The sequence below is a fragment of the Plasmodium yoelii genome, assembly GCF_900002385.2.
Source record: "Plasmodium yoelii strain 17X genome assembly, chromosome: 9".
Classification (NCBI taxonomy): domain Eukaryota; phylum Apicomplexa; class Aconoidasida; order Haemosporida; family Plasmodiidae; genus Plasmodium; species Plasmodium yoelii.
The window spans coordinates 1,768,505-1,794,348 of NC_036181.2; the positions used below are offsets into that span (position 1 = coordinate 1,768,505).

At 22.1% G+C, this 25,844-nt stretch overlaps 5 protein-coding genes across 5 annotated transcripts; 3 read left to right on the forward strand and 2 right to left on the reverse strand.

Moving 5' to 3' along the window:
- Positions 1–2,453: 2,453 nt before the first annotated feature.
- On the forward strand, positions 2,454–7,112 carry PY17X_0945200 (uncharacterized protein; the record flags this gene model as incomplete). Its single annotated transcript, XM_725160.2, has 5 exons — positions 2,454–6,026; positions 6,140–6,223; positions 6,516–6,752; positions 6,846–6,962; positions 7,071–7,112. The coding sequence occupies 5 exons, from the start codon at positions 2,454–2,456 to the stop codon at positions 7,110–7,112; spliced, it is 4,053 nt and encodes a 1,350-aa protein (XP_730253.2).
- Positions 7,113–8,239: 1,127 nt separating this feature from the next.
- On the forward strand, positions 8,240–9,909 carry PY17X_0945300 (syntaxin, putative; the record flags this gene model as incomplete). The annotated part of the gene is made up of 4 exons (XM_022956114.1): positions 8,240–8,377; positions 8,573–8,613; positions 8,891–8,990; positions 9,133–9,909. The coding sequence occupies 4 exons, from the start codon at positions 8,240–8,242 to the stop codon at positions 9,907–9,909; spliced, it is 1,056 nt and encodes a 351-aa protein (XP_022812294.1).
- A 1,919-nt stretch (positions 9,910–11,828) lies between these two features.
- Positions 11,829–14,084, forward strand: PY17X_0945400 (phenylalanine--tRNA ligase beta subunit, putative; the record flags this gene model as incomplete). The annotated part of the gene is made up of 3 exons (XM_022956115.1): positions 11,829–13,536; positions 13,788–13,907; positions 14,032–14,084. 3 exons carry the CDS (start codon positions 11,829–11,831, stop codon positions 14,082–14,084), a joined length of 1,881 nt encoding a protein of 626 aa, XP_022812295.1.
- A 187-nt stretch (positions 14,085–14,271) lies between these two features.
- PY17X_0945500 (conserved Plasmodium protein, unknown function) lies at positions 14,272–14,451 on the reverse strand (the record flags this gene model as incomplete). The annotated part of the gene is made up of 1 exon (XM_022956117.1): positions 14,272–14,451. The coding sequence occupies one exon, from the start codon at positions 14,449–14,451 to the stop codon at positions 14,272–14,274; it is 180 nt and encodes a 59-aa protein (XP_022812296.1).
- A 1,068-nt stretch (positions 14,452–15,519) lies between these two features.
- PY17X_0945600 (uncharacterized protein) lies at positions 15,520–24,624 on the reverse strand (the record flags this gene model as incomplete). Its single annotated transcript, XM_724687.3, has 1 exon — positions 15,520–24,624. One exon carries the CDS (start codon positions 24,622–24,624, stop codon positions 15,520–15,522), a length of 9,105 nt encoding a protein of 3,034 aa, XP_729780.3.
- Positions 24,625–25,844: the final 1,220 nt, after the last annotated feature.

A 25,844-nucleotide genomic window follows, 5' to 3' on the forward strand; every position in this document is an offset into this window, starting at 1 on the left:
GGAGATTAATTCGTATATTTTAAAAAAGTGTTGATTTATTTTTATTTTTTCAAATTAATTCGTAAATTTAGTAAAAAAACAAAATGAATTATTTAAATCAAAATATTTTTATAAGTTATTTTTTAAAAAAAAAAAAAAAAAAATGAGGATCTGATATTGTGTATGTAAAGTAATAATATTGGAATTATGATTATTGGTTATTATAAATATAGATATGAAATAAAATATATTTATATATACATAATTTATTTTGTGTTCCTTTTTAGAGAATAAAATGAATATGATTTAAATTTTGTATGTCTTTATTTTTACGAGGAATAGGAAAGAGTATGAAATTTTGTTATATTTATAAATAAATGAAAAACCAGTTATTTTATTTATTCATTTTAAAATAGTTTGCAATTTTTGTGTGTATATAAGATAAAGTATATTGGCACATTTGGGAGACGATTTTTTCCTACATTTTTTTCTACATTTTTTTCTACATTTTTTCCTTATTTTTTCTTATTTTTTTTTATTTTTTTTTATTTTGGGAAACCTTGCATGAATATATTTTGCCCAATTTTGAAATGAACAGAATGAAGCGAAAAAGAGAAACATACAACTTGATAAAAATATTTAAATGGAATAAAATAAATAATTATATACACATAGAGATATGGGAAGTATTAACATATTATATTTTTATATTGGTTAATTGTTTGTGGATAAATCGATACATTATATAAATGTTAGATAGATTATATGTACATGTATATATTTATGAGCGAAAAAAATTATAAGATAGGATGGGTTTTATTTGAACAAACTAATATTGTTTTGTATGTAAAAAGGGATATATATAATAGTTAATATTTTATTCTATATAATTTTTTTTTTTTAATAAATAAAAAATAAAAAATAAAATTAGTGTTTTTTTTTTGTTTTTTTTTTGTTTTTTTTGTTTTTTTTTCTTAAATATTTCCTAAAATGAATAATGGTTAATATATGGGAAAAATGAAAAACAAAACACAAAAAAAAGTGGGGGGATGAATGTTTTTTTATTTTCTATAAAAATATTAAATTTGTTTATGGCCTTTTGAAAGTGCGTATATATATACAATGTATACAATATGTATAATATGTATATAGTTATATATTTTTTTTAAATATTAAAAAAATTATGTGAATAAATAGTTGAGTAAAAATATGCATAATTTTTATATCAAGTACCATAGCTTATTCTATATATATGTTCTTAAAAATGTACTAAAAAAAAAATATATAATTAATACAATACAATATAATATAATATATAATATGTGGTTATTATATGTGTATAATTTATATGTACCATTTTCGTATTCTTTTTGTTTTTTTTAAAATATATTTTTAGAAAAATATTTAAGCATATATATATTTATATATCAGAATTTTATATGCAAATAGTATATGAATACATTATTTGTATGCATATTTATTAGTTTTGATAAATTAAGGGAAAATATAATACTAAAAAAAAAAATACGTAGATATTACAAAATATACATACATTTTAATATATTATATTAAATAAAAAATAAAATAAATTTATATTTTATAACAGTGAAAAATATATGCAAATGTTATTTGTAAATATATATATAAAATATTTTTACTACATTTAAATGCATATATATTGAAAATACATTTTTTTGTATATTATATATATGCACATTATATATTTATAATTAGGGACATAAAAAAAAAAAAAAAAAAAAAAAATATAAAAAAAAAAATAATATTATATACGTACTCGAATTATTTAGCTTGTTATTTCACAATTTATAAGATTCAAATTAAATCGAATAAGTCATATATAAATGTGTATTTCTGTTGTAAAATTTTTGGAATTATAAAATAAATTTGTTTTTATGTTTTAAGATTGATATTAAACTTTTTTATTTTTTTAATTTATATGAAATTAAAAAAAAAAAAAAAGGACAAAAAGATTAAATATAGTATTTTGCTTATTTTATAAAAAATGTATAAAATCAATAAAGCAATGTGGTTGTTGTAATAACTTTTTTTTTATATGAAAATATTTATTATTAAAAATGTGAAAAACCAAACTGTTTGTATGTATGAATGTTATATATATATATTATATGCTTTTATATGTACATATTTGTGTATGCAAATTTTCCTGAATTTCCAAAATATAATTATTTTTAAATTCAAAAATAAGCATACAGAATAACAACAAAATAAAATAGTATTAAAAAATAATTGATTAATTATAAATAACGAATAATAAAAAAAGGATATATATTTATATATTTAAAAAATAAGAATATTTATATGAATGTGTGTGCATATTGATTTTTACAATCTTTGTTTATTAACAATATACTTATGATAATTTATATAAATTTGTGTAAATTTATGTAAATTTATGTAAATTTGTGTAAATTTGTTTGTGTCTATACTCCAAAATGTTTAGAAATGTAAGAGATTATTTTAAAGGCAATAATAATGATGGGGAAGAAAATGAGGAAAGAGAGAGATTAAATTGTGTGAAAAATAATATAAATGATGAAAATAATATAAATGATGAACATGGAGTCGCCTCATATAATTGTCAAAATGAATTTTCTTCGAACGATAAAAACGTAAGCATAGAAAATTTGAATAACGAAAATAAAAATAATAATATAAATAATAGTATAAATTTTTTAGAGTCTAATAATTGGAATAGCAATGACGAAAAATTCGAGTTAAACAAAGAGAAGCAATGCTATAATGAAATAGATGGCAACGAATTAAAAAGGAGAAAAATAAATGAAAATGAAAAAGTGGAAAAAGTGGAAAATGAAAATGGGGAAAATGAAAATGAAAATGGGGAAAATGAAAATGAAAATGGGGAAAATGAAAATGAAAAAGTGGAAAATGAAAATGGTAAAGGTGAAAACGAAATCAGCGAAGAAATGAGCGAGGAAAAAGTAAATTATTTACAAGAAAAATTAGAACAATTATTAGCAGAGACAAAAAGATATACAGAAAAGTTATCGGGGCAAAGAGTCCAAATTAATTTACAAAATAAAAAAGATAAAAATAGAAGATGTGCAATGACAGAAAAAGAAGAAGATTATGTATTATTAAAAGAAGCAGATGATGATGATGATACATTTATTATAAAACAACCTCAAAATATTAGTGGAACTATGAAACCATATCAAATTGAAGGTCTAAATTGGTTATATCAATTGTATAGACATAAAATAAATGGTATTTTAGCAGATGAGATGGGGTTAGGAAAAACATTACAAACAATAAGTTTGTTATGTTATTTAAGATTTAATAAAAATATAAAAAGAAAAAATATAATAATATGTCCAAGATCAACTTTGGATAATTGGTATGAAGAAATAAAAAAATGGTGTAGTGAAATGAAACCATTTAAATATTATGGAAGTAAAGAACAACGAAAAGAATTGAATAAAACAGTTTTACATTCAGATTATGATGTATTATTAACAACTTATGAAATAGTTATAAAAGATAAAAGTGCTTTATATGATATAGATTGGTTTTTTTTAGTTATCGATGAAGCACATAGAATCAAAAATGATAAAAGTGTTTTAAGTTCATCTGTGCGTTTTTTAAAATCAGAAAATAGATTATTAATTACAGGAACACCTTTACATAACAATTTAAAAGAATTATGGTCATTATTAAATTTTTTAATGCCAAAAATATTTGATAATTCCGAAGAATTTGATAATTTATTTAATATATCAAAAATAAGTACTAATGATAATAAACAGAGTGAGATAATAACACAATTGCATACAATATTGAAACCATTTATGCTTAGGAGATTAAAAGTAGAAGTAGAACAATCTTTGCCTCCTAAAAGAGAAATATATATATTTGTTGGTATGTCAAAATTACAAAAAAAATTATATTCAGATATATTGAGTAAAAATATAGATGTTATTAATGCTATGACAGGTAGTAAAAATCAAATGTTAAATATTTTGATGCAATTAAGGAAATGTTGTAATCATCCATATTTATTTGATGGAATAGAAGAACCACCATATATTGAAGGGAATCATCTTATTGAAACATCTGGAAAAATGTCATTATTAGATAAATTATTACCTAGATTAAAAAAAGAAAATTCGAGAGTTTTATTATTTTCCCAAATGACAAGATTATTAGATATTATTGATGATTATTGTAGATGGAAAAAATATGAATATTTAAGAATTGATGGTTCAACTGTTGGAGATGAAAGACAAATAAGAATTAATAAATTTAATGAACCAAATAGTAAATATTTTATTTTTTTATTATCAACTAGAGCAGGAGGTATTGGAATAAATTTAACAACGGCTGATATAGTTATATTATTTGATTCAGATTATAATCCACAAATGGATATACAAGCAATGGATAGAGCACATCGAATAGGTCAAAAAAAACGAGTTATTGTTTATAGATTTGTTACTCAAAATTCAGTAGAAGAAAAGATAGTTGAAAGAGCTGCAAAAAAATTAAAATTAGATTCTTTAATTATACAAAAAGGTAAATTAAATTTAAATAATAAAGAAAATAATAAACAAGAATTACATGATATATTAAATTTTGGAGCTCCAGAAGTTTACAAAACACAAGATATATCTTCAATTTCTGATGAAGATATTGATATAATTTTAGCTGATGCTGAAAAAAGAACTATTGAGATTGAAAAAAAATTAAAAAATCTTGAAAATATTTTTGATTTAACTAATATATCTTTGGATGGTGGATTAAATATGTATAACAATTTGGAAAAAGAAGAATCAGATAATTCAAGTGATGAAGATGGAAGTGATGAGGATGACGATGAAGATGATGATGATGAAGAAGATGAAAATGAATCAGAAGGTGGAGATGGAAATAATTTAGATAATCAGATTGGGGAAGATGGAATAGTAGATGAAAATTTAAAAAAGAAGAAAAAAAAAAAAAAAAAAAAAAAAAAAAAATTAAATAAATCAAGTACTATTAAAAAATTTTTAAAAAATAATAAAAAACATATGATATTTTTAGATTTAGGAGAACGAAAAAGTAAATGGAAAGTTATGAATACAGCATGTACAAAAACGAATAAAAAAAAAGCAATACTTTATGGATGGAAAGCAGAAGCAAGAGGAGGTCATGATTTTCAATTTTTTAATAATGAAAAATTAGATGAATTAGAAAAAATTGAAGAAAAATGGAATAATTATCATATAAATCAACAAAAAATTAAAGAAATTATTGAATCACAAACTGAAAAAGAAGATTTTGAAAAAATAATTAATATACATGAATTTTTAACACATCATGCAAAAAATATATATAATCTGATTAATCTTATAAATCCAAATATTCTGAATGATTCTAATATTGGTGATAGTATTGAAGAGAAGGATGTATCTAAGGATATTGATGAGGATGGAAATGAAGGTTATAAAAAGTCAGGTGAGTTTAATGGTATTGTAAACATATATAGTAAAAGTAATGTGGGAAGTAGTGAAACCCGAAACAATGATTCTAAAAATAGTGGAAGTAAAGATATGGACAATGAATTTTATAAAAATAAAATTATTAAATTGCTAGAGACGAAAAAAAAATTAAATATGATAAAATTTAGGGAAAAAAATGTGAAAAATTGTTATGAATATATGATAAATTTTATTAAAAAAAATTTAGTTCCTAATTCTAATGGAGATGTAGGAACTGCTAATAATAATAATAAAAAAAATAAAAATAAAAAAGTGAAAAAAGATATAAATGATGATATATCAACTATTGATATTGAAGAAATAAAAATAGAGAAGCAGAAATTATTAAAACAAGGATTTGCAAAATGGAATAAAGCTGAATTTAATAAATTAATGAGTGCCTTAATAATTCATGGATGTGATAACCTTGATTATATATATGAGAAATATTTTCTCAATTCAAAAAAATCTATGGAAGATATAAAAAGTTATTTGAAGGTTTTCTTTAGGAAATATGATCAAGTAAAAGGGGTAAGTTTATGTTTGTCGCTTTATTATCACATATTGTACGTGAATACTTCCATTTATGAATTCGTCATATTGTTATTTTTATTATATTTTTGAATGGTTTATTTGTTCCTTAGGGTATAAGATTGTTTGAGAAAATTCGAAACTCCGATTTACAGAAACAGATTATACAGGAAGAAAACGATATGATAGCAAATTATGTAAGATTGAATTTTTTTTTCATGTTTATATTTGATCGTGCATATAAATAATTTATTTGTTTTATTATTCTTGACTCATTTTTTGGGGGAGGTTTATATTTCACCATGCATATAAATAATTTATTTGTTTTATTATTCTTGATTCATTTTTTTTTCATGTTTATATTTGATCGTGCATATAAATAATTTATTTGTTTTATTATTCTTGACTCATTTTTTTTGGGAGGTTTATATTTCACCATGCATATAAATAATTTATTTGTTTTATTTCTTTCACATGTACCAATCTTAGGTCGAAAAGCAACTTTCTAATGGCGTTGACACAATTGACAAATTGGAACTGCCTCCAAATTTTCGTTACGAAAATGTTTATATTCAACCCGAGTCGGTCAATACAACTGGGGGAACAAATGATGTGCCCGAGAAGGTATCTGAAGAAGAGATTCTTTATTTCGAAAGAGAAAATAAAATATTGCTATGGCTATTGTATCAGGAGGGTGTGGTTCAAACAAAGAGTATTCATATTTTGGTTAGTTGCGAAAAAAAATGCGAAAAAACAATGCGAAATTTTTATATTTTATTTTATGTGTGAGACACATTTGTTTGTATTTTTTTTATGTAGACACCATATTATTGGGCTGAGACCTACAATTTTTTCAAGTATGCAACTACCCCACTGGAAAATATTGAATATAGGTGTCGACTGATTGTCGATGCTATCATGGAATTAAATAAAAAGGTAAGAAAGCAATAAGCTAGATATGTATGTATATGTATGTACATCCTTTATTGTATATATTTTACATAAATAAAATACATATATGTGTGTGCGTTTTATTTTCTATAGAATGTAAAATCTTCCAATAGTAAGGAAAGAAGGAGAGGTTAATTTGGAAAATATTAGCTATTTTTTTTTTTTTTATGACCATGCAATATTAATTTTTCACATTATAAGCTTACAGTATAAATAAAGCTAATATATATATGTACATTTTTTTTTTTTAATTTTTGTTTTATTAATATGCAAGAAAAAATAGATTGTCTTTTAACTTATTGTATCATTAATTTGTGACATGTTAATATATTTTATTGTTGCTAATATTTTACTAGTATATATTTTTTACTACATTATAGCTGTATATTTTTATTATATAATAATAATTATATATATATATATATATTTTTTTTGTTCGATATTCTAAGTTCTGATAAATATATGAAATTTTAAGTATTATTTTGCATGTGATTGTATGAATATTCTCTGATTATGTGGATAGGAATGTTTATGTTACATATTTATACACAATCATGCAGATATTTGATATATACAAATCTCTATATATTTAAACAATTTTTCAAATTTTTGCCCATGTTTTTTAAATTGTCAAATTAGCTTAAAATTTTATAAACATTATTTTTTTATAATTTATTTTTTTATAATTTATTTTTTCTTTTTCCTTTACATATGCCAAAATTTGGTCGCTTAAAATTTATACTATATTATTGATAACTAAGAATATTGAAAATAATAATGAAAAAATTAAATAAATTCAAGTATGGGCCATAAATAGGCCTAATTTGTATAACAATATGTACTATCGAATTATGGCAACTACAAAAGAAGAAATAAATTACAAAGACCTTTCTTCAAAAAATAAATGTACTAATGAATTTTTTTTATTTTTTTATATTTTTTTTTGCCTATATGTATAAAAAATTTTAAATGGAAAATAGTTTTTTTTTATATAATTTGCATCCCGAAAAATGTTCCTAGATATATATTATATGCATATATCTATATTATATATATATTATGGTATACGGCATTATCTGCAAATTATTGTTATATAAGAATTTTATTATTGTTATTATATATTTTATTTTTAAGTATTATTTTTTATGATAATTTTGGGAACTATATTTATTTATTATTACTTTGGTTGATTATAGTTTGGCTTATTTTTCTTCTAACAAATTCCTTTTTCCGATTTAAAAATTCTGACATTTTTTTAAAACATGTCATATTCCAACACGCGGAAAAAAACTGGTAACCAAATGCCCCAGAGAAGTGGTTACAACAATTATGAATTTAATGACGAAATTCAAAATGCAATAGGAGTTATACAATCTTATACTTCCAAAATTTCAAGAATAGTAAGAAATATAGTTCGTTCATAGCTTCGTTCGTTTGTAGCTTTGTTCATTTTTTTTGTGATAATTTTCATAAATGTTAAAAGTTCCATTTTATGCTAAAATTGCTGAAAGATTGTATTAGAAAAAAATATATGCATATATCTATTTTTTTGTGGAAAAATATATTTTATAATTTTTTTTAATTATCCATTTCAGAATAGTGATGAAGAGTGTTCTATAGAAAACTCGGAGAAAGTGTAAGTATATAAAAAGGGAAAAACGTATGAACGATCAGTACACATGTTATTTTATGGCTACATAATACATACATATGTTGCATTCTCTTGCTTCCTATAAGGAGTAATATTACAATATAAAGTATTATGGCATATTTAAATAATACAATATATTTGTATATAATTAAAAATTGCAATGAATATAATACCATGGAGTGTATGTATTTAGTTAACATTTTTATTTAATAATTAATGATATAGAAAAAATAATGAGGTATGAATTTTTTTTTTCGTTTAGGCAAGAATTGGTGCAAAATGGTAAAATAAAAATAGAAGAAATACAACAGAAATTGAAAAAGTACTCTAGAAATATAGAAAGTCTTCCGCAAAATGAGAAGGTATATTTTGTAGACAATTTTTGATAAATATAGTGTATGTATGTGCATGGCTATTTGTATAATACAATTTTAGAGCATTTATTTTGTTTGTTAATTTATTTGTTTTGAAATATACTTGATTGTTTTATAAAAATTGTAACAGATTCGTATAAAGCTAGTTATGCAGAAGCTGTCTGCCTCATATATGAAAGCAGTTGATAATTTTCAAAAGGCATCAAAAAATTATATAAATAAAACAGCAATAAATGATATGTCTAATAAAAATAATAGGAGATATAGAAATGAAGAATATGATGGATATAACAACTTTTCGCGAAAATCTAATTTTAATTATGATTCAAATAGAGATAAATTAGATGTTAATATTTATGATTATAATTTTTATGAAAATGAAGATAGTGATACATTTTATAAAAACGGACCAAATTTTGAACATGAAAATTTAGAAACTGGGTTTAGTAAAAAAAAAAATTATAATAATAAAAAATATAAAAATAATATATTTTCAGGAGATAATAAAAATGATATAAATGAACATTTATTACAAAATAATGAAGAATATTTAGAAAATGAAAAAAATGAATATTATAATGATAAACAATTTGTATCGATAAATACTACAGATATTGAACATGAGATATTAAATCAAAAAAATAAAGAAATAAAAAAATTACATGGTGATATAATAAATATTCAAGAATTATATAAAGAGTTATTTGATCAAGTAAATATTCAAGGTGAAACTATTGATAATATAGATTCTCAAATGGTTACCACTCATGATAATATTATGATGTCTGGTCGTGAAATTGAAATTACTAGAAATAGATATTCTACAAGTATTCGATGTATTAGTTATCTTTTTATTATTTTAATAATTTTGGTAATAATCATTTTGGTAACTTTTAAGATTATATAAAATAGAATAAATGAATGCTTAAATTTTTATAGAACCATTCAAATGTATATACACATTAATATATTGGGGTTACTATTTGTTTTAAATCATCTTTAAAATCAATAATACACATCTATGTTAATTAAGAGTAACCATATTTTCACATAGAAAAATAGGGAACAAAAAGAATGCTGGTGATTCAGAATCATTCTATTTTATTTTTTTTATATTCCCATCATTTGAAGATGAAATATATATTTGTATAGAATGATAGTTTACAAAATATTTGTAATTCGTATGAAAATATGTTAATAAATACGATAGTTTCTACTAAGCGTTATTTTTATAATTTTTTTTTGAATTGAAGATTTAATGTTGTGGATGTCGTATTTATGTATACTGAGAAAGCTATCTTCGGATTTCTTTTTTTTTTTTTTTTTAGAAAATATTTTTACATATTTTATAATCACTTATTTTTATGGTATATCTGGGAATCCAGTTAGACATATTTCCTTTATTTTGCAAATATTTTTTATTCATAATTTATTTTTTTATTTTGCAAATAGTTTTTATTCATTATAATAATTTTCCTTTTAACATTTTACTATTCGAAATGCAATCTCTTAATCACTTTAAATATTTTTTTTTTTATTTCGTTTCCGTTTTTTAACAATCCGTGTCTTTATATATACAAACATGTTATGTCATTTTAAACAAATTTAATTTTGATTATATAATAGACTGGCATTTTAACTCTTACTATATAATGACTGGCATTTTAACTCTTACTATATAATGACGTATATTTTTTTTTTTTTTTTTTTTTTTGGCTTTTCCTTTTTTTATATTCAACTCTTTAAAAGGGAGGAAATATCATGTACATCCAAATTATGTGGATATTTATTAATGCATGGATATGAATATATAAATAATAGGATATTTGATAAAAATAATTTCGTGGATATATTAAAAACATGTTTAACTATTTATATTTTAGTAATATATGATATAAAAAAGGAATTAATAAATATGAGATTCTACACCAGAGAAGAGCGTTGCCATTTGTTTGCCAGTTTGGTTTCCATTTTGTTATTTTCACATTTTGATTTAGTCATAATTTTATCATATTAGAAGGAATATAAAACTGAAAATAAATAAAAAAATTTATAAATAAAACCTAAATAATATACGAAATAAATTGTGAAAGCTATATGCCCGTGAATATTTTGGGGCATATGTATTTTTTGCTGTGAATGAGGAAATGGTATACTATACTGTACTGTACTATATTATATAATTAATAATTTTTCAAAATTAAGGATGTATTTATTTAAAAAAAAATAATTATGTTAGAATAAAATAAATTAATTTAAGAGAAGTAGATTGAAACCTTGCAATGTGCATTCTGAATAATTGTAGTTAATTTTTGTGGGATTCCACAATATTATTATTACATAAAAAATAAAATATGGGTAATTGAAAAAAAGGTAAATAAAATTGAAGAAATTGTATACAAATATTTGTGCATATTTAAATGTATATATAAATTTGATAATATGGGATATATTTTTTTTTTTTTTTTTTTTTATTGAAAAAAGAAAAGAAATTATTATTAATTTATGGATGGTAAAAAAAAGAATTATATTTAATCGATAAGGATACAAAATAAAATTTTTAATGATAGATATTTTTGTTTGGCTTATTGAAAAGTATTGTAAATTTTGTTTTGCTGCTTTTATAAGTTATTATTATAATATATTTATATTAAATGATAGATATGAATATTCTCAATTTGAGCAGTTGAATATTTTAGCGAGTTAATGTATGCTTTATGATTTTGTATGTAATTATATCTGCATTGCATGGAAAAAGCAGAAAAAAAACAGAAAAAAAACAGAAAAAAGTGCGAACAAATTTAATACCAAACTAGTGTATCCAAAATGCCAACCATTTCTGCGCATGAAGAAGATTTAATAGAAAAGTTAGGGAAGAAGCTAAACGAGGAAGAATTGAAAAATATTTGTTTTGAGTTTGGGTTAGAAATTGATGATGTTGAAATAAAAAATGGAAAAAAAATTTACAAAATTGAAGTGCCTGCAAATAGATATGATTTAGTATGTGTTGAAGGATTATGTAGAGCTTTAAAGAATTTCATAGGAATTAATGAAGATATAAAATATAATATAATTAAAGATATTGGAAATGATAATAATTGTGAAATTAATAAGGTAAATGAGAAACATGTGTTAGAAGTAGATGCATCTGTAGACAATAAACGAGGATATGTTGTATCATGTGTTTTAAAAAACATAAAAATGAATGATCAAATTTATAATAATATTATAGAATTACAAGAAAAATTACATCACAATATTGGTAAAAAGAGAACAGTATTAGCTATTGGTATACATGATTATGATAAAATAAAATTCCCAGTTAAATATAAATTTGAAGAAAAAAAAAATATAAATTTTATTCCATTAAATGAAAATAGAAATTTAAATGGATGTGATTTATTTAATTTTTATGAAGATAATATAAATTTAAAACCTTATTTAAAAATTTTGAAAGATTTTGATAAATATCCAATAATAGTAGATTCAAAAAATAATATTTTATCATTACCTCCAATAATAAATTGTGATCATACAAAAATTACATTAGATACAAAAAATATATTTATTGAATGTACAGGTATTGATTTAAATAAATTAGAAATAAGTTTAAACATTATTTGTTCTATGTTATCAGAATATTCTCAACCTAAATATACAATCCATTCTATTTTAGTATTATATAATGAACATCATGAGCTTGAAAAAGGAAATAGATATTTATATCCAAATTTTAAAAATAAAAAATTAACATGTGATATAGAATATGTTCGTAAATTATCTGGAATAAAAGATATAACTATAGATGATGTAAAAAAATTATTAAAAAAAATGATGATTTCTGTAACTGATGTATTAGATAATACTACATTTGAGGTGAATGTTCCATTTTATAGATCAGATATTATGCATGCTTGTGATATTGTTGAAGATATAGCAATAGCATATGGTTATGATAATATTAAATATGAACCTATAGAAATATCTAAAAAGCATTTATTAAATACGGTCTCTGATATGTTTAGAAATTCAATGACAGAATGTAGTTATACGGAGGTGATAACAAACGCTTTATTATCTTTAAAGGAAAATTATGATTGGATGCTTAGGAAACATATAAATTATGATACATCATTTGATGATAAACTTGTAAATAATTATAATCCTTTATATCCTCCTGTACAAATAATGAACTCTAAAACATCTGAATATGAAATTGTTAGAACATCTCTAATTGTAAATTTGTTAAAATTTGTGGCAGCAAATAAACATAGAGAATTACCATTACGTTTTTTTGAGATTGGGGATATATCATATACTATGAATAATAAAACGGATACGAATGCATTTAATAAAAGAAACTTATCTATAATTTTTGCTGATAAGGTAACAGCTGGGTTAGAAGAAATTCATGGGGTTTTAGAATCAATTTTGAAAGATTTTCAGTTATTTAGTCACTATAAAATCGAGGAAAAACGAAAGGAAAAAGTTGAAATTCGATCTGATGTATACTATGACTTGGTTTCAATAAATGGTAAAATTGGTTGAGATATTTACATAAGGCCATTTTAGCGCGAAAAATATGTACAATGGATGCATGCATACATACATGCATACATGCATACATATGAATGATTGTATTATTCTCAACCTTTTCTTGGAGTTATTTTGTTTATTTTGCAATGTGGCATCATATGACGAATTAGCTAGCTGTGTTACTAGTTTCCGTTTTTTAAAATATTAACTTTATAATTTTTTTTTTTTTTTTTTTTTTTTTTTTTTAAGATCCTTCATTCCTTGACGAGCGTGTTGTTAACATAGTTTTGCGACCTCAGAATTTGATTTTTGGAATTATGGGAGTAATACATCCTAATGTTTTGGAAAATTTTTCTATAAATATTCCAGGTTATTGATTAAAAAAAATGAATATCGTCTCTTATATTTGTATTTTATTTTGTTGAAAAAAATTATATCCATTTAAAATGTAGAGCTTGTTATACATCACACATTTAATCTCCCTTTTTTTTAGTATCCGCAATTGAGATAAATTTGGATGCACTTCTTAACGTTTTGTTTATTTAACTCGGAACCAATAATATATAAAGCATTTCCCATGTTATGGATTATTTTGAAAAGATATGAGTGTAGGATTATTTTGAGAAGATGAGTATAGGATTATTTTGAGAAGATGAGTATAGGATTATTTTGAGAAGATGAGTGTAGGATTATTTTGAGAAGATGAGTATAGGGTTATAGTATTTTCTTATTTTTACAGATTCTTTGATTTTTGATCAAAATAATTAAAAGCAAATTTATATACATTATCTGGATGAGATTGTAATAATTTAGCTACAAATTCTGATAAGATTTCTTCGAAATATTTTGGAATTTCATAGGAATCTAAATTTATTTTTTCTACCTTTTTAAATTCGAAGCTGTTTTCTTCCATTTGAAAGGATTGGAGAAATGAGAATGGTGACAAAAAAAAAAAAAAATAAAATAAAAAATAATAAAAAAAATAAAGTAATAATAACAATAATAGTAACAAAATAATGCTTCAAAACTGGGGTGATTAATATATGTATATTTATTGGCAAGTCTATGATTGATCATATATCAGATAAACAAGCTTGCATATTTTGAAATAAGCTAGTTTGTATATAATTGGGAATATACTGTAATTATTTATTTGATTTTATTTTATTTTACTTAATTTTACTTAATTTTGCTTAATTTTGCTTAATTTTATTTCGATGATTTAATGAAAGACATTAAGCAGCGATACGGCATGCGTATGGATAGACAAAGCGGGATTCATATTTCTCATATGTGTATATATTTTTGTAAATTTTTTGCTTAATAATAAACTTGAAATATTTTTGCACACATAAAAATTACATTTCATGTATATTATTAAAGATATAGAATAATGAAAACATTAAAATGATAGTAAAAATCAGGGGAATTTTATTTTCCTCCTAGCGTTATTTCGGAAATATATATTTTTTTTTTTATTAAAACGGAATGGATGTGTGTATTGAGGTTTATATGTGGTATTTTAAAATTGTAGGAAAATTGTAGAAAAATTGTAGAAATGTAGAAAAAATAAATAAACGCATTTTATAATTATATACTACTAGTACTATCGATACTATTGTTGTGTTTTAAAAGTTTAACAAAAAAATGGGAAAAAAAAAATATGAATTTGAAAAAAATTACAAAACTGCTATTTTAAAAATACAATTATAAATTGTAAAAAAATAGTAAAATAAATGCATGTATATATATATGTATATATATATATATATATGTATGTATGTATGTATGCAAAGGATAATAAATTTTTCTTCGATGATGAATAAGACTAATTTTAAAATGGTATAAAATTGTAATATATGTATGTGCATACATACATGTGTAAGTAAAAAAAAAAAAAAAAAAAAATAAAATAATAATAATAATAATATATATACATGTACATATATATTACATTCTAAGAAGAGTTTGTATGAGTTGATTAGTTATAGTAATCAGGTTTTGAGTCATAAAAATGATTTGAATTGAAAAAATCTCTATTATTTTGATCTGTTAATTTATTATTTATTTCGAAATTAAAATGTTTTTGAATATTATTTGAATCATTTTCATTATTTTCATGTATTTGTGAGTTATTTAATCTTGGATTTCTTTTAATTTGATTAATATTATTTTGTAAATGTGAATCTAACATAATATTTTTATCCTGAAAATAGTAGGGGTTATTAATGAATAGATTATTTTGTGATAATTCGATATTGTTTTGTGAATTATTATTTGTTTTTATTCCACTCAAATTTCCAATATCTCTATAAAACGAAGCATTCAAAATGTGATTGTTATTGTTATTGCTACTATTGTTATTATTCGAATTTATATTATATGTGTGTAAATTATTAATAACATTTTGTTTTTGTTTTATATTATTTGTTATGTCATTTGGGTGTGAATTGGTATCATATTGGTTAGTGAATTTAACATGAGGAGTAATAGTAGGCCCATTAGTTGTAGTATAATTTTTTAAATTAACATTTTCTGAATTTAGAATTTGCCTAATTAAATCAGTATTATTAATATTATTTTTCTCGTTAGAATTTTGCAATAATTGATTCATATTTATATTATTATAAAATTCTTTTATTTTATCTTTATTTTCATCTAAAATTGGTTGTTTGTTATTTTGTATGGAATTCGAAATATTTGAGAGATATTTATTAAATTCGTTATTAGGAATATTTTCATTGTTAAGATTATATTGATATGCAGATGTGTTGGAATCATTTGGTTGGTTAGGCATGCTGTTTGGACTGTTTAGGCGGCTTGCACTGTTTAGGCGGCTTGCACTGTTTAGGTGGCTTGCACTGTTTAGGTGGCTTGCACTGTTTAGGTGATTTGCATGATTTGGACTATTATTAGAATTGTGGGGAGTGGAGGGTTGTGTTTTATTTGACATACATGAGCTAGCTATTGTGTTAAAAAGAGTTTCAATTTCTGGAGAAACACGAACAAATGAACAATTCCAAAAATTAAAAATTGGATTTTTTATAAGTTGCATAAATGTTACTAATAATCCCCATGGATGTGGCTTATTAACTATAAGTCTTTCTAACAATATTCCTGTAATTTGTTCTTTGATAGCTTCTGTTTTTGATATATTAAATATCCATAATAATAGAGAAGAAAAAAAATGAGTATGTGAATTTGGATATCTTAAATGGTTAGTGATTGATGCTAATAAATAATATTTTCCTTCCATATCTAATTTATAAATTAAATATAAGATAATTTCTAAAGCTGGATGTTGATGCATTTCAGTATTTTTTTGAAAAGATAATATTTCTGGTGGTAATGACATACCAATATATAAAACTAAAGCATTTAGAAGAGGTATATTATATTTTGATTTTAAATAAAATGATTTAACTTTATTTTTGATCATAATTTTTTTGTGTATTTTTTTTAAATGATTCAAATTTTTATTTATAAAATATTCATCAACATTTTTTTTAATTTTATAATCAATAAGTATAAATGTGAAATTATTTAATATTACTGGTGGAGTTTTAATTTCAGGTAATAAATTAATTTTTAAATTTGGGTTAAATGGATTTGGTAATTTTGTATTTCGTGGCAAAGCAGATAAAATTATGTTTCTTAATTGCATACAATTTAAAGATATTGAATTACAAAATGAAAAACTATATACACACAAAAATTCTGGAAAATCATGAAGTAATAATAATAATATTCTTAGTGTTGCTTTATATAATAATTTAATTGGTTGTGTTAAATATGAATTTTTTAGAAATCCATATAAAAATTCAAATAGATATATTATTAATTTATTATATATATGCCAGCCTTTTGATGTTTGTAATATTTTTGGTAAAAATAATTTATGACTTATTAATTCGACCCAAGCAAAAACAAACATTGGAACTCTTAATGGATTTAATATACGTAAATAATATCCTAATGCTAATATACATTTATTATATGATTCAATATTTTTTTCATTTTTATTTATTTCAATTAAAATAGATAAAAATAATCGAAAATATGGTCTTTGATTAAATTTGTTTTTTTTTTTTCTACATTCATATACTAATATTCTGCAAAATATATTCATTACTTTTTGTAATAATAAATATGGTGTAATTTTTTGTGAATCTACTAGTTTCATCATTGATACTATCATTTTGGCTAGTGCATCAATAGATGATGTATCTAATATGTTTGTAATTTGTGTATGTTTTTCTAAATCTTTTTTTGTATCATTATCAATTTGTGGTTCTATTTTATCATTTATATTATTTGGGTTATTTGATTCTGATTTTACATTATTTTCTTTTTCTAAATTAGTATTATTTGATTCATTTTTTGTTATTTTCGTTGTATTGTTTCCATCATTTTTGTCTTTATTCTGATCAGTAATATTACAATTTTCTTTAAGTACATCAGAATATAATTTATTTTTTTCAAGATCTTTATCTGAATTTAAAGTTGAATCATTAGTCATTGATTTGTTTATAGATGAGTATACAAAATTAAGAGTATCTTTTTTTTTATTTTTCATTTTATTTGTATTACTACTATTTCGATCACTATTGTTTACAAAATAATGAAAATTATCATCATCAGAAAAAGAGAATTCATAATTTGAGATGTTAGAATTAAAAGTTAAATTAGTAGATACAGCATCTGTGAGATTATCTTCTGAATCTTCGCAATATTTGTTAGTTTCGTTGTTTTGTTTTTCTTTATATTGATCTTTATTTTTGTCCATTTCAGTTTCTTCGGTTGGTTTAGATTTTGGATCTGTATATTCATTTTTTTTTTTTTTTTTTTTTTTATCTTTTTCCTTAGAATGGTTAGCATTTTCTGTTTCTTCTTCAATAAGGTTTGTTTTTTTTTGATTTTTTTTATCAACATTTGATTCGTTTTCATCGTATTCTCGTTTTAAATTTTCATTTTGAGGATCTTGTTTAGATAAAAGATCTGAAGCTAATTCAGTTTCAGATTGTATTCCTTTTGTATCATCATTCTCTTTCATATAATTTGAATTAGTTAAATTTGTAGAAACATGTGTAAATAATTCTTTTGATTCTTCATTTTGAAAACATTCAAAATTTTCAGAATATGGGTCAAGATATAATTCTGCTTTTTCTATAGCCTTATAAATACATGTCGTAAAAAAATTATCTGAATTATTTATTTGCAATAAACCTTGACTTGATATTTTTTGAAAAAATTTAACATAAATTTGATTTGGATTATCAACATTTTTGATGTTACTTAATTTAACCCATTCCATAAAAATAGAACTAATAATATGCTGTTGTTGTTTTGGTACTTTTTGTGGTTTAGGAACGATTCTAACTCCCCCAACACCTTTATCTCTAATTCCATCATTATATTTTTTTGTTTGTATTATATTCCAATCTTTATTTAGACAGAAATCGATAATTTGTGTTAATGTTGTTAAGTTTTGTGGGTTCATTAAAATTTGTAGATATTTTTTATAATTTTTTTTTTCATTTTTTTTTATATCTCCATTTTTATCATTGATATGTTCTTTATTTTTTTCGATTTTATTAATAGTATTTTCATCAGTTATAATTTTTTCAGTATTTGATTCATTTTTTTCTGTTATATTTTCAGTGTTTTTTTTGTTTGGAATATCTTTAGATTTTGAGGGAGATAAGGAGATTTCATTTGATTCTGTTTTTGCAATAGTTGTACTATCATCCTTCTTTTCTTCCTTCTTTTCTTCCTTCTTTTCTTCCTTTTTTTCTTCCTTATTTTTTTTGTTTTTTTTATTTTTAGTTTCTAATTTTGTTTCTTCATGTTTAGGGGAAACTTCGGAGTTTAATTGGGATTCTATCTCAGGGTCATTTGAATTAGTTTCAACTTTTTCAACCTTTTCAACCTTTTCAACTTTTTCAGCCTTTTCAACTTTTTCTGGTTTCAATTTGGTAATAACTTGATTAGGGTTTTCAGTTGAGTTGTCAGTTGGTTCTGGATCTTCTTTTTCTGTTTCATCATCTGTTTTTGAAAATTCATCATATATGTCAAAATAATCTGAAAAGATTACAGAATTAGTTTTTTCTTGAATGTGCTTAGCCTCTTTAGTTAATTCATTAATTGCTGAGATTATATCAATTGGTTTATCAGGGTTATTATAAAATATGTTTGCATTAAGATCAATGGTATTATCTATTTTAGTGTCTTTGTTAGTTTTTGAGGGTTGGTTAGTATTATTTTCTTTAGAGTTAATTATTATTATATTATTAAGATGATCAAAAATATTTTTAAAATAGTTATATCTATATATGTGAAAGTCAATTAAAATATTTTTTAGCAAAAAAATAATAAATTTTATTGCATTATTGTTATTAATTTTATTGGCTAGTTGATTTTCTAAAAATGTTTTATATTGATCGATATCAATTAGGTTATATCTAATTAAGCCCGCTATAATATTCGCATTGGATTTATAAAACTGTTCATAATTATTGCTAGTTTTATTATTATCTCTGTTTGATTCACTCGGTTTTTGATTGGGCGCATTTTCTGGGTTTTCCGAATTTTCCGAATTTACTGAATTAACCGAATTTACTGAATTTTTTGAATTTTCCGAATTAAGAGAGTTATTTTTTTCGGGGTCCTTAATATTATGAGCATTGCCTTCCTCATTACTGCCACTATTGCTATTGCCACCATTGCTACTGGCACTATTTGTGTTATTATTAATGGGGGCATTTAGTAGACTTATCGTAGTTTTGATTACACAAGTTGATATATGGTCTTTTGCAATAGGACACTTAATTTTTAATTTTTCTAATATACATAAAAATACTTCCATATATATTCCAGTCATATCATTTAATTTTGATTCTTGTTGAGATTTATTATAATTATGTAATGCAATTTCAAAAAGAAATTTACATATTCTATTTGTATATGAAATAATAGTTTCATTTTTATGATGAGTTAATGAAGCTATTTCAGGGATAGATTTAATTAAATTAAATAGATTATTATCAACTGATAAACTATATAAAATATATAAACTAATTTTATTAATATTACCAATAATTTTTTTTTTATTAATATTAAATAATATTGGTGGTAACATGAGTATATCTTTAATTGTTTCTTTTAATTGATTAGTTGCGAGTTCTAATTTTTTTAAAACTTTATTTAAATTATGATTAGATGATATCGCTGATGTATTAATAGATTTATTTTGTTGTGTAATTTTTATATTATTTTCATTTTGATTTAATTCTAGATTATTATTTATATTATTATAATCTATATTTAAGTTTGTTCCTAAATTAGGAATTGTCATATCATTTTTTGTATTTTCATTAGTAATAATAGATGATTGTTGATCATTTTGTTGTGTATTTATTGGATTTATTTCATCTGAATTTTTATAAATTAATGTTAATGATTTAGGAGAAGAATATAATTTTTTTAATGGGTTCATATTTATAAAATCTTTATAAATTTGTAATTGATTATTTGTTATAGGGGTTCCTAAATTTAAAATTTCGGCAAATTCGATTTGCATTTTTTTACTGTTTATAATATTAACAGAATCATTTAATTTTTTATTATTTTCATTTGTTATATGTTTTGCTAAAAGAGTTGGAGCTAAAGCTTCGTTAATATCTGTTATTGCTTTTTCAATAACTGCTTGCTCAATTAAATTACATCCTAATTCTAAATTATCTGCACTAAGAACTTGCACAACTTGTTCTATTAAAACTTGATCATTACAATCTTTTGTACTAGTAGGTTGTAATAATTCTCGTAAATTTTGAGTTAATGATATTCTTAATGGTTCTTTACATGTAGCTAATGCAAGTGATGCAGCTAATGATGCTGTCATGATATGTGATGCTTTTCGAATTATATTTTGATCTTTTTCTAAACAAAAATCTTTAGATATAATTTCTCGAGTAGTAATACATGATATAGCTACTGATCTTTCTAAAACTGCGGATATGATTTCTTTAATTGATCGATCAACTGCTATTGGAACTACTTTTTTTAAATTTGGTTGTATTTGAAACAAAGCTATAGATGGAGATATAATTGTAGCATTACATAAATTTTGAAAAAATTTACTATTATTAATTTTATTATGATCATTAGACATATTCGATATATTTCCATTTATAGATGAATTTAAAATATTATAATTATTAATAATATTGGGATCAATTTTATTTAATGTTTGATCATTTATTGAATTATATGCTTTAGAAATATTAGCAAATACCTTATTAAAAGTATTTGAATTATTTGATTTAATATCTGGAGGAGGAAATGAAGAAACTAAAATTTGATCATTTTGTAAAGGATTATTTTTATTTGCATTATATTCATTCCAATGAGATATTATATTTTTTAAATTTAATAATTGTTGATTATTATTTTTATTTATATAATCAGATTTGTCTTGATTTATGATTCTATTGTTTTGGTTATTTTTTTTAGTAAGATTTTCAAATTCTTCTAATAGTGCATTTTCAGAAATATTATTAGATTCAATACTTGAATTCGGGTTATTCCAATTTGTGATATTGTTATAATTGTAGTAATTATTATTCACATTGTTTGTATTATTATCATTAGTTGAAATAAAATTTGTGATATTTGCTTTTATTGGATGTGATTTAATATCTATATTTGTTTGTAAAATAGGAGAATTTGTGTTGTTTTGATCGGTTATATTAAAATCGTTTTTTTGATTATATTGTGGAGTTCTTCTACTTAATAGAACCGTTTTATTTTGATAATCTTGTATATCTAATGATAGATTTTTAAATAAAACTTCAACTTCAAATATAATATATGTTTTAGCATTTGGTAATTCATGTATTTCTGTTAATAGACATAACATAGTTGTAGTCCATGGATTTGGCGGTTTAAAATTTTTGGATAATTTAATAGATTCTAATATTTTACATACCATTGGTAATATACATACTAAACAATCTTTATCATAAGCTTCAAATAAAACTAATTTTAAATCTAATATTTTTGATTTTAACGGTTTATTTCTACCTAATGTTATAAATCCTAACCATGAACCTAAATTTTTGAGTACAGTTCTAAATGCACTAACTTCTTTTAATTCATTTATATATTTAAATAAAATGAGTATATAATCATAAGTCATATTAATAATAGTTTCTATAAGCATAGGATAACTTAGTTTATCAATGAATTCTAAAAAAACATTATGTAAATTGACTTCTTTTGAAACTCTGGATTTTACGATATAAAAAGCTAGCCAACTATAATATTCGGGTTGCATAACATCTTTTAATATTTTTATTTTTTCATCGATATTAAGTAAACATAAAGTATTGAATATACTAAATATTTCTCCTACAATTACAGAAGAAGGAATAATAATACTTTTTGATATATGTGTATTATCCAATAAGCATTCGATTTGACCTAACCCAAATCCACTAATATTTTTTGAATTTAAATTCGAAGGTAATTTTAATTGAACTTGATTATAAAATATTTCTATGCATCCATTTGTTTGTTCAGCATTATCTTTATTATTAGAATGAGGAATATTACTTGTATAATTATTTTCATTTTTATTATTATCTGTTCGTATGATATTTGAATTTGTGGGAATATTTTGAGAGGTATCTCCACCATTAGGCATATTTATATCTATTTTAATTTGATTAGTATTATTTAGGAGGTTTGTAGAATTCAAATTTTTATTGTGTGTCATATTATTTGTTACTAGATTTATGTTCCTATTAATATGTGTTGGTTCGTTTGTATTAATAAAACCTTTATTTTGATAGACTCTATTTGAGTTTGGTGATAATATATTAGAAGAGGGATTATTGTCTAATAAGTTAATATTATATGCACTATTAAGATTGTTAATATTATTAATGGCTGATATAGCATTTAAATTAATATTGGCGTTTTTATTTTTATATATTGGATTATTTCTATTAATGGCTTGTAAATTATTTATATTTGATGGTATAGTATTTTTATCTGTTATATTTGAGAGGTTTGGTAGAATATTGTTAATATATAATAGCATATTATCATTATTAAGGTTGTTATTGTTATTAGTAGTAGTAGTAGTATTGTTTTGGTTCAAAATATTATTCATAAGATTGGTAAATTGAGTTTGATTATTATTACTTATGTAGCTAGCTGTTCGATTTGAGTTATTAATAGTGTTAACATTATTGTTATCATTGTGGGGTTCAGAAATTATATTATTATTGACACTATTTTCGATATTATTATCACTAAGATTATTATGGGTAATAAAATTAGTAGTAGTTTGATTTGGAACATCTATGGTAGATAAATGTGGAACTAAATTGTTGATATTCTTTAAATTATTTACATTTGTTACAGATATTTTTTTAATTTCATTGTTAGGTATATGGGATATATTTGTGTTCGAAATATTATTGTAAGAACTAATTTCAGAGATGTGTTTTATCTTAAGTATTGTAGAAGCATCTATATATGGAAGAGTTCTAAACTGTTCTGGAAGTGTGTTTAATAATTCATTGCAATGGATTATATATTGCGGATTATATTGCCTTAAAGTAGGTAATGGAATTAAGGAAGATAAAAAGGCAGGGTAACATATTAAAGAGTCTTCAAATTGCTCTAATGCTGTTATCCCAAAATTAAAAACTTTAGAATCAGATCCTTTTTTTAAAGCTTCTAAAATACATTTTAATACAACAGATAAAGTATTACCATATGATATTAATAAATTGTGCTTAATTAATTTTCCAAACAATTGTGCAGTTATATCTAATTCTTCTACTGGATATTTAGGAAAGAATTTGCACTCATTAAATAAGATTAATAGCATCGATTTATAAATATCGTTATTTTTCGATCCTTTAGGGGAGCATGATAGATTTTTCATGATATCTATCATTGTGTTGACTGTTATTTCCCCTGTGTACAATTTAGCAAAATAGCCATTTACTTCGGCTTCATATTTATTGGTGATTCCATCCTCGATCTGAAGATTAATGTTAAAATTGTTATTCATTTTTTAGCACATGTTTTATTGTAATTACCTCAATATGGTATGAACAATATATATGGGTATTTGACTGTGTTTTGTTATGTGGTATTTTTTGCGTTTACACGATTTGGTGTGTTTGTTATTTTTTTAATTTCAGCTGTGATTGCTAAGTTTGGTATGTTTGGTATGTTTGGCTTGTTTGGATTGTTTTCTATTTTTTTGGAGGTTATTTATTTATTTTATTTTTTATTATTTTTTTTTGGTATTTTTTTTTGCCTTATTTTGTTTATGATTATAAATATATATATACAATATATATGCACACACATATAGAAAAATATATTTTTTTTCTTTTCATTTTCCCTTTTTAACTTATTATAACTGCGTAGTTATTATGATTTTATGAAAACTTTACATATAAAGTAAACGCAGGATTATAAATTGGTGTTATGTTATATTCATTAACTATATATGAATATCACCAAAAAGGAAAATAATATTAAAAAAATTGAGAATTTTTTTTAATTTTATTGGGAATGTTTTTTTCCTATAAAATTAATTATATATATATAATATTTTTTTTGACCACATTTTTTTTTTTGGGGATATACAGAAAAAATATACTTAAGTTATATTTTTTTAATGCATGTGAATAAAACCGTAGAGGAATTTATGTCCTTAGTATATGTATACAATATTGGGGTTTAATTAGCAATATTTTTACGAATTAAATAAGTACATTTATATGCACTAAAAATATATTAATTATGTATATATATATATATATTGTATTATATTAATAAGTATATATTGTATACAAATATTTATTATACATATAACACATTGTATAGTTGAAATTGTGGGCATACGTTTGTAGATAAATAAACTAGGTAATAATTTGTTCATAATTGCGCATACACTGTTCTTTTACATTTTATGAATTGCTTATTAATATGGTGAATATTTATATACCTTTTTTTAAGGTTTACGATTTTTGAATTGTATTTTCCTTTTTTATACATTATTTCTCATAACAATTTTCATGTTATATTAGGTTTGGTAAAAGCGTTTTTTATTATTTTATTTGCAAAATAAATAATATATATAAAAAGATTAAAAGTGTAAATTCTGCAATATTTTTTATGATTATTTTCTTTTTTTTGTCATGTTTATTTAATGTTAACAGGAAACGAGGGGATAAAAAAGTAGTACAATTTCGTAACTCGCTTCATACGTTTTTATAT